Source organism: Pseudoliparis swirei, chromosome 5, assembly GCF_029220125.1.
Source record: "Pseudoliparis swirei isolate HS2019 ecotype Mariana Trench chromosome 5, NWPU_hadal_v1, whole genome shotgun sequence".
NCBI lineage: Eukaryota > Metazoa > Chordata > Actinopteri > Perciformes > Liparidae > Pseudoliparis > Pseudoliparis swirei.
In genome coordinates this window covers 2201731-2212181 of record NC_079392.1, presented here as the reverse complement: position 1 = coordinate 2212181, position 10451 = coordinate 2201731, and the positions used below count along the sequence as shown (strand labels likewise).

Below are 10451 nucleotides of genomic sequence, written 5' to 3'. Positions count from 1 at the left end.
CAGCGCGCGGCCGGGATGGGGAGTTTTTGAGGGAAGAGTGACAGCTCTTTGTTGGTGAGTAGAAAAGTGGCGATGGAGAGAGAGAGAGAGAGAGAGAGAGAGAGAGAGAGAGAGAGAGAGAGAGAGAGACTTCCAGTGTGTGTGAGAGAGAGAGAGGGGGGTGGAGGGTGGGGGCTCCTCCTCCCAGATTACCCGGGCTGGGCCGGCGCTGCTCTCTTCACAAATAGGACGCGGTGCTCACATCCCGGCAGTCCCGACCTGACCTCGCAGCGCCGCGGAGCCCCAGACCGGGAGACCGGCAGAGAGAAAGACCCCCCCCCCCCCCCCCAATAGAAACAACAAGAAACTTTTGCGTCATTATTTTGTTGGCTTCGCGCTGTCGCCTCCTCCTCCTCCTCTTCCTCTCCTCTCCACCACCATTACCACACCGGTTTGTCGCGTCATTTGGACTATATATTTTTTTTCTTCTTCTGGAGGAGAGGCATTCACGGGAAGAAGGAAAAAGCGGGTGCGCCACCTCCTCCTCCACCTCCTTCTCCTCCACCACCTCCTCCCATAGCGTCTTCTTCTCCTTCCCAGTTCCCGTTGCACGGTGGCGCCGCGGAGGTGATCTGCTTCTTCCCCGGGGCCGCGGTGGTTGTTTTCCGGGGGTGCCTCTCCCAGAGTCTCCCGGAGTCTCCGAGACCCCCACCCCTCCCCCCCCGCCCCCCCCCCCCCACCCTCCGTGTGGATGTGCTGAGGGAGCCGGGCGCGCGCGGCCGTTCGGTTTATGGAAGTTGTGGGCTGCAAGAAAGAGGCAGGCAGTTGCGCGTTGCGTCCGGGACCGGGAGCCATGCTGTTCCACGGGATCTCCGGGGACCACATCCAAGGGATCATGGAGGAGATGGAGAGGAGGTCCAAGTCGGAGTCGCGCCTGTCGAAGGGCATGCAGCTGAACGGGAGAGAGTCGGTAAGAGCCCGGTCGGTCGAGCCGCGTTTCTATTCATGTGTTAGACCCGCGAGAACCACGACGAGCAGCCCCGGTAACGGGCCGGGGATGTACTTTGTTTTTGTTTTTTGGGGTGAGTAGAAGAGGATTTCCTGTTCATGACTTTCTTTGTTTATTTATTTTTTTGTTCAAATATAATTCTTTATCCGAAATTAATTATCTCTATTATTCAAATTGCTTCTCAGATATCTGGACAAAACAAGTTATAAAAAAATAAAAATAAACACGTTTATTAATATATTTACACACATTTTAAAATAAAAAAACATCAGAATTATAATATTTAGTTTTATGGAGAAATCTATACAATTGTAATTACTGCAGTTTCATATATATATATATTTATATATATATAAATTCACTAATTACAATATATGTATATAAACATGCAGGAATAATATATTTATAAAAAATGAGTTTCATTATTTTAACTAAAAGAAATACACGTCATTTTCTTTTTATTAAATAGGCCTTTATTCAATTATTTAATAATAAATATGTTTCTCTCCAAAATTATTGCATTGAGTTTGTCGTTTGGTTTGATGAGGACGAGATTAAACCAATAAATAATAAATATATACTCCTACTTTTATATATATATATATTTATATATATATATATATAATATATATATATATTTATCAATCACACTCTTCATTTGATGCTGTCAATTCTTCACACGGAGCCTTTTATTTATTTAACAGACCAAAATAAAATATTACAAATAAAGTGCACGTGCAGAAAGCTGCTAAAGGCCTTCTGTTAGAGTTATGATTTATATTTATATACATATATGTATTTATCTATCTATATATATGTTGCATTCCGCCAGCTGTGTGTCCAGGGATCCGTAGCTGAGCCCTCTCCTCTCTCCCCCTGACCCAGACGCTGCCCTCCATGAGCCCGGAGAAGCCCGCCCTGTGCGCCGGCTGCGGCGGGAAGATCTCGGACCGGTACTACCTGCTGGCCGTGGACAAGCAGTGGCACCTGCGCTGCCTCAAGTGCTGCGAGTGTAAACTGGCGCTGGAGTCCGAGCTCACGTGCTTCGCCAAGGACGGAAGCATCTACTGCAAGGAGGATTATTACAGGTAAGAACCAACGAGGTGACGAGCGCGTGAGCAGGACAACAATGCGCCATAAGCCATAAGCAGTAAAACCAGAGGCAAAGATCACCGCTGCCTTGATAGGGAACTATATATTTAATATGTTTGTAAGATAGTGAAGCAATATTATTTATTATTTATCCAACACGCTGCTGGTTGCTCATCTGGAATGATGTCGAAGTCCTTTTCTTCCAATTAGGCCTCATTCCGGATCACAGCAGCTCCAGATCACATTTTACTTTAATTCCTTTAGTGCTTCAGATGTAATAGTTTCCATGACAACGAGTGTAACGTAAACCAGGAACAAAGGAGCACACCGTGCGTGTTCAAAGGTAACCTAGAAGTGGCTTTTTGTCATAGGATTAAATATTCTGGAAATAACCAGTTAAAAATTTAATTATGTGCCAGATATGTTATTTCATATTTCATAATATATTCATCCATGCACAGGCCTAAACGTTATTTATAATGGAAATGACAGGAAAGAAAGGACGCTGATAAATACCAGTTACCTTGAACCTACCTGTGGAGTCGTGTTCCTGTAAATTAAGATGTCACGTGGTTAACAATAAGGTGGTCACGTGACAGCAGACTCGAGCTTCACTTCTGAAAAGAGAGGAAATATTCCGCTACGTAAATATGTGGCGGATGCGGCCTGTAGGAGCAGCCTGGGGGCCACGTGTGGCTGAGTAGACCCCGGATGTAAGCTCCGTGTTTAGGCCTGTTGTGTATAGGTGACACACACACACACACATACACACACACACACACACACACACACACACACACACACACACACACACACACACACACACCTAGCTCATTTGAGCGCGTGCCGGTGCCGGTTATGGTCCCGGTCCCGTCTGGTCTCCGCGTGCAGAGTCCTCACGATGTGTCTGTTCCAGAAGGTTCTCCGTGCAGAGGTGCGCGCGCTGCCACCTCGGCATCTCGGCCTCGGAGATGGTGATGCGCGCGCGAGACTCCGTGTACCACCTGAGCTGCTTCACGTGCACGAGCTGCAACAAGACGCTGACCACGGGCGACCACTTCGGCATGAAGGACAGCCTGGTGTACTGCCGCCTGCACTTCGAGGCGCTGGTCCCGGGCCCGGACTACCACCAGCAGCTCAACTTCGCCGAGTTGGCGGCGAAGGGAGGCGGCGGCGGGGGCGGCGGGGGCGGCGGAGGCGGCGGCGGGCTCGCGCTGCCGTTCTTCAACGGCAACGGGACCGCGCAGAAGGGAAGGCCGCGCAAGAGGAAGAGCCCGGCCATGGGGATCGATATACCGAGCTACAACTCCGGTGAGGCGAGCGGCGAGCGACCCGGAGCGGGGCAGGAGCACCGCGGACACACACACACACACACACACATACACACACACACACACACACACACACACACACACATAGCACACAATCACATTAAATAATTGTAGTTTTGGTGGTAAAGAAGTACACACACACACGTATATACATACGTAGGTATATATATATATATATATATATATATATATCAATCATAATATCACATTAAATAATGTTCGTTTTGGTGGTAAAGTGGCTCACACACACACATACACACACACACACACACACACACATATATATATATATATATATATATATATATATATATATATATATATATATACATATATAAATCATAAAACCACATTAAATAATGGTAGTGTTGGTGGTAAAGTAGCTTTTATTTTTCCTTCTTTTCTCCGGAACCCTAAACTGAACTAGAAGCTTTAATGTCGGTTAAATCCATCCGGGTTCGGACGTTTGAATTTAATTGTATGTTTTTTTTAAATACGCCTTAATCAATGTATTAAAGTTCAGTAAAATCATCAGCAATAAATAAAAAGACTGCGCAATAAATGTAAAATAAAAGATTCCGATTTTTATTTTTTATTAGTCCAGCCGGTTCCTGAACGCCTCACGCGTCCCAGCCGTGGGTCTCTCTACCTTCTCTCTCTCTCTCTCTCTCTCTCTACCTTCTCTCTCTCTCTCTCTCTCTCTGCATGTGCGGAGCGGCGCCCGCAGCCGTGGGCTAATTGATCCGCGGCACCGTCTCTGGGCTTTAAACTGTGGCGCGTGCGCGTGTGAGTGATCGAAAGTTGACCTCGCCGTCAACCTGCACATCGACTTTTATAATTAAGACTTATTTAGGTCAAAATAAAGGGGGGGGGGGGGCGGGGTCAACGTAGTTAAAGACAAAACCATGGAGAGAGAAACAGCCGAGTGTAGCTGAGCGTCGAGCTACTGTTATAGGTTTCGTCTCAATTCTCATAACCCCGCCCCCCCCGCAGTGTCCCCATTTCATTGTCGCTTCTAAAAAAGAGTTGCGTCATTGTTCCGGTGTTCCCGGTGAAGGGGGGGGTGCATTCCGCGGGTCATCTGCGCGTTAATTGTTCTCCGTTAATTGGAGGTGACTTGTGAGCCCCGGGGGGAGGGGGGGGGCAGGGGTTGCACACACACACACACACACACACAACAACAACAGTGTGTTGTCCACTCACTCTCCAGGAGATTATGCAAATATCATAAAGTTCTCATGAGGCTTTTAATAGGAAAATAAACACTGAAGCTTTGTGATTTAAAAAATATAATAAAGATATAAAAATATTACAACAGAGCGTTGAAATAAAATAATATATAATATATAATGCATCCCACAAAATAAATACATAGCGTACCTGTGAGTTTATTATTATTATTATTAAAGGTCCCAGTGGGAGTATCATATCTTTAATTTGGGGATATTAGAATAGACTGCCGTAGAATATCATATGTTCTTATTAAAAAGGCGTATTGGCTTATTTTTTTGGACATATTAAATGTTTTAATTATGTGATACATTTATGAGCTTATAATATTTATATCAGCCCATAAATATATATATTTTTTAAATGATTTTTAAAAAAAAGATAAATTAAATTAGGGACCCAGTATTTTCCAAAGTGCTCTGAGGAGGTTGAGCTGAACCAGTTCCTGCTGGTTCCACCAGGTTTTGGGTCCAAGAGGGTTCTGGTCTAGTTTGGGTGCAGAGACCCCTAGTGGGTCGTTTCACGAGGGGAACACAGACGTCGGTGATTCTCTTATTGATGGAGCGTATAACTGTCATAAACTCTCATATCACGCCTAAATACATCATTCTCGCCATATTGCGTAACATATCAAAAATAATAATTTAAAACATACGTCGTTGGATGATTTGGCTTCTGCCTAATTAAAAAAACAGATTTCTAATTTTAGTTCAATAATTAATTTTACGATAAAATGTTAATGTCAGACTTTTTGATATTTCATCATCAAATTTGGTTGCAAGGAAACTAATAAAATCTACTTTAAAACGTGGAAATCATTTTAAAGTTAATATTATAGGTTCCATAAAATATAACACTTAATAATCAACCCATGAGAATGAGTTGTTCTCGTTGTTCTCATTTGTTTCAGTCGTATAATAATAAATAATGTCACAAGATAATTTAAATTGCTAAATATTTATCACAACTTAATGATGGAAACATTGTGTTTGTAGAACAATAGAACAATGAAGTGTTTATTTTATTTTATTGCAGCTTTTTTTATTTGTTTATCTACAAATTCATTTATTTAGTGTTTTTTTTAATACACACACACACACACACACGCAGCACTAAGCTGTTGACAAAGGAGCTCCATCAGGCCTATTATTAGTCTCTGTAACACGAGCATTAATAATTTATCCGGGTCTCTTTGTATGATTTAAATAACAAAATTTAGTGGGGAACAAATTCTATTAAATATTTAAAAAAATAAAAAAGCCAATAATCACAATTTCCAAGGCATTACAATGAATTAATTAATTTATAAACATACTACATGTTCATTCTTGATCATGAGGGCGTGAGATCGATCTGATCACACAACAATAGAAATGAACATAAATAGTCAATATACATGTTTAACTGCAAAACTAAAACATTTAACAATATATTTAATTTAACATTGAGGCTTAAAGTGAGTAAAACATTTAATGAGTGTCATTAAAACACTAGAGGTAAGCCGTGGCTCGTTGTTTAGATTTTATTTACCGCCACTCGGACAGGGAACATTATTCGGACGTCCAGTTTTTGAACGCCGCCGTTCCCCGTGCTGACCTCTGACCTCTGACCCCCCCCCCCGCTCCCTCTCCGCCATTCTCAGGCTGCAACGAGAACGACACGGACCACATGGACCGGGACCAGCAGGCCTACGCCCCCACGCAGAAGACCAAGCGCATGCGGACGTCCTTCAAGCACCACCAGCTGAGGACCATGAAGTCGTACTTCGCCATCAACCACAACCCCGACGCCAAGGACCTGAAGCAGCTGGCCCAGAAGACGGGCCTCACCAAGAGGGTTCTGCAGGTAAGCGCCGCACCTCCTCCTTCCCGTGTGCACCTCCTCCTGCTCCTCCTGCTGCTCCACGCCCCCCTCATCTCACAGTATTATCATCAGACTCATCTCTTTTGGTTTTGATTTGTTTGCTCGGTTTTAGTCTCTTGTAGATTCTTAAATGTTTTTTGGGGGGGGGGGAATATAGAAGAAAAGTGTAGAATAAATGTAAAACTGCAGCGGATGTTCTCGATAAAGAGAGCGCACGTGTTCCTTTTCATGTGGGAAAAGACAAAAGGTGCATTTCTGCTCTCACAGATATTTAAAAAGACATGATGATTGTTTTAAGTGATGAAAGCCACCTTCCTTTGTCCCTGAGCTCACGTTAATGTGTGAACACGGCCGCGTAAAGAGTCATCTCCATAAGGCCAGGGCTGTGATAACTTCATGTGTACGCCACTGTACGAATGATATCTGGTATATGACACGACAAAAATACATATACATATTTAATCTTTCAAAAAAACGCAAAACAGAAGTTAAAAGCCACGTTGGGATTGGTTTTTCAGGTTTGGTTCCAAAACGCGAGAGCCAAATTCAGAAGGAACGTTTTGCGACAGGAGAACGGGGGGGTCGATAAGGCCGACGGCACCTCCCTCCCCGCGCCCTCGTCCGACAGCGGCGCCCTGAGCCCCCCCTCCAGCACGGCCACGCTAACCGACCTGACTAACCCCTCGATCACTGTAGTGACCTCCGTCACCTCGAGTCTGGACAGCCACGATTCGGGGAGCCCGTCACAGACTACCCTGACAAACCTTTTCTGACACGGGACCTGATCTATCTTTTATTTTCATTTCATTTTTAAATCACATGTTTTTTTTTTATGTTCTTTTTATTTATTTATTTTCTCCTTTTTTCTTCAATTTTGTACAAATTTTTTTTTTAAAGTGACACCTTTAAAAAAATTTAAAAAACCACCACAGCTCCTTGGAACAGGAAGTGTTGTACCGTGTCTACAAACAACAACAACAACAACAACAAGAGCAGCGACCACATTAAAACACAAGGAAAGCATCTTTCATGTGTAGCATCTGAACCTCGCGGCCGACTCACAGTTTGCAGGATCGATTTTGGTTTTTTGGACGGGACTTTTTCTTATTTTTAAAGAACATTTTCATGGATCTCAAAATTCATCGGGAAAAATAACTGGAAAAATAGATTTTTTTTAAACTTGATTTTGACTTTATTTGTATATTTGTATTGCATTATGATTAAAACTAACAAGCCCCTCGTTAATTTATAATTAATTGATAATTAAAAAAAATATATATGAATATTTTGTTTCAAGTTGGATGGAATCAGACATTTTAATATCTCACACAGGCATAACCTCCATGAGCGCCGAGCCACGGCAACTTTAAGAGGCAATAGATCCATAAATCTACTGGATAAGCCCCGCCCACAACCTGCACAGCGCTACCTGTTCATCATGCGATGCAGCCACGCTGATAGAAATGGTTTCCATCGTTACGAATCTGGACTGGAGAGCAGTTTATTGTTTTCATCATATTCAGATTAATCCCCGTCCAGCACGTCCAGAGCCTCGGCTCAAACTCAGCCGCCCGGTGAAAAGTGCATAACTGTTTGTTTTGATCATGTTGCTCAGGGTGTGATTCTGAAGGGGGAAGAAGTTAGATGTGCAGACACAAACATTGAAATGACCTCAGAGGGGGGCGGAGCCACGAGGGGCAGCCAGCGGGGAATCACCGCCCGGGTGTTTTTTGGCCATATTTATATTTTCTTTCTTCTTTTTAACGCCACCGAACAACCAAAACACACGTTTCCTCTGGCTGAGAGAGAGCGAGAGAGAGAGAGAGCCGACGGGCTCCGTGGTCGGTTCTCCTGTGGTTCTCCTGTGGTTCTCCGGGTCGATGCCTAACTCAGTTCTACGACGTGCCTTACGCTATAACTTGGGAGAGAGCTTCAGGATGTATGTGTTCTTTGTGATCGGACTCACATCCTTTCTGACGCCTCGCTAGTTTTGTACTGTTTTTTGCATCTTAATTTCCCGAAGATCTTTTTATGGTGTATCATGTAAAAAATAAAAAATAAAGAGGGAGAAGGGGGAGGGGGGGGGGCAGCGATGTCATAGAAAGCGTGTGTGCTCTCTCCTTGATGAGGGGGGTGATCCGAGGAGCTCATATATGGATCTTGTGTGAATAGACGAGTACAGTAAGTGTTCTATCGAGATGTCCATGTTTCCTGTTTCTTGATGAAGATGGTGTATAGAAACTATTTCCCCTTAAATATTTATGGACCAAAACGGTTGTTATATATCTTATTAAATTTGTGTGAATAAAAAAATACTTTGCTTTAAAATGGTTTTTTTATTTTCCATTACACACTTTGTCATTCCTGTGTACGATTCTTTTTGTTTTTTTGTTTACTCACGTCAACAAACAAAGAAAAGCATTCAGTTTATTAATATCCAGTTTAAACCTCCTCATTTTTTTTTGCCTCCATATTTTTTATTTCTATTTATTTTATAATGTTTATGGTTTTTAACGTAATGCCCCCCCCCCCCCACCCCCGTGGATTTGCATCTAAACCCTTGAAAAATAATATGAAATTGCTTTTTTTTTACTGCATGAACTTTCAATTTTAAATCTAAAGGAATGCTGCAAAGCACATATTGCTATATATATATTGATATATATCCGTATATATTTATTTAACCCTAAATGAGACTCGTGAGACCCCGTCAGGCTGGTTGCTCTGTAGTTAATATATTTCTTACTCTATCGTTTCTTTCAGGGAGAACAAATCTTGGGGCATTACAGCCAAACATCCCGACGTTTGAAAGTCCCCTAAAGTAAAAACAGAAGGGGGAACTGTGATGGGAAGTCCTCACCGGTGAAGACAAAGACAATATTAGGACGATAGATGAGATCCAATAAACATCCGGCTCGTAAAACTTGTTTTAGTTCCACAACATGAGGAGTTTTTTTTTTTTTTTTTTTTTTTTTAACATAAAAGTGTGTCATGAATATTTGAATCCTCGGAGGAAACGTCACCGTGTTATTTATGATATAAATGTGATTTAAAATAATAAGAATGTAAAAAATAATTATGTTATTTGAATGCTGAATTATCAAATATGATGGTAAACTGTAATATAGTAAAAAAACTAAAAGATACGGCCAGGATGTCGTTTAAAAGACAGACGCATATGGATGTTACACACACACACACACACAAACACACACAGCCTTTCTCCCATTTAAGCTCAATATATATACACACACATACTCACAATCTCTGTTACACACACACACAACCTTTCTCCCACTGCCTATATAAGCTCAATATACACATACTCTGTTACACACACACACACACACACACACACACACACACACACAACCTTTCTCCAACTGCTTTGCTCCTTAAGCTCGATATGTACATATAGATCTCTGTTACACACACACACAACTATGTTACACACACTACACACACACAGCCGTGATGAGAGTATGAAGAGCTCCGCGGTGGAGATGGATGGGGGTGAAGGTGGAGATGGAGGTGAAGATGGAGGTGGAGCTTTTCCATGTGGCTGCACCGAGGGGAGGAAGAGGAGAAGGAGCCCACACAGCCGATGAAGAAGAGTTTGTCGCTGCATGCGCCTCTTCGTCCTGTAACGTTTTCCTTGAGACGTAGAAATGCTTTGTAGAAATGCTCTGATGCTCTAGAGAGATCCATTGTGATCCTCTAGAGAGATCCATTGTGATCCTCTAGTGAGATCCATTGTGATCATCTAGAGAGATCCATTATGATCCTCTAGTGGGATCCAGTGTTTGTGATCCAGTGTTTATGATCCAGTGTTTGTGATCCAGTGTTTGTGATCCAGTGTGTGATCCTTTGTTTATGTCAAATAAAGCTCATAAAAACATGATGTCCCTGAAGCCCCCACAGCACCTAAACACACGCTCCTATATACT

At 42.8% G+C, this 10451-nt stretch overlaps 1 protein-coding gene across 2 annotated transcripts; it reads left to right on the top strand.

Annotated features, from left to right (window-relative positions):
• Nucleotides 1-348: 348 nt before the first annotated feature.
• lhx9 (LIM homeobox 9) lies at nt 349-10405 on the top strand. 2 transcript variants are annotated; one of them, XM_056415357.1, is made up of 5 exons: nt 349-949; nt 1874-2076; nt 2997-3391; nt 6284-6486; nt 9268-10405. In XM_056415357.1, the coding sequence occupies exons 1-5, from the start codon at nt 770-772 to the stop codon at nt 9322-9324; spliced, it is 1038 nt and encodes a 345-aa protein (XP_056271332.1). In that variant the 5' UTR covers nt 349-769; the 3' UTR covers nt 9325-10405. The 2 variants fall into 2 exon arrangements, with proteins under 2 accessions (XP_056271332.1, XP_056271331.1); XM_056415356.1 differs by lacking the exon at nt 9268-10405 and adding an exon at nt 7023-8826.
• The last annotated feature ends 46 nt before the right edge of the window (nt 10406-10451 follow it).

Excerpts from the sequence above, each read along its gene's own strand:
- lhx9 (XM_056415356.1), top strand. The coding sequence starts at position 770 with ATGGAAGTTGTGGGCTGCAAGAAAGAGGCAGGCAGTTGCGCGTTGCGT. Across the intron at positions 3,392-6,283 it reads TATACCGAGCTACAACTCCG|GCTGCAACGAGAACGACACG; the intron begins GTGAGGCGAGCG and ends CGCCATTCTCAG. Across the intron at positions 6,487-7,022 it reads TCACCAAGAGGGTTCTGCAG|GTTTGGTTCCAAAACGCGAG; the intron begins GTAAGCGCCGCA and ends TTGGTTTTTCAG.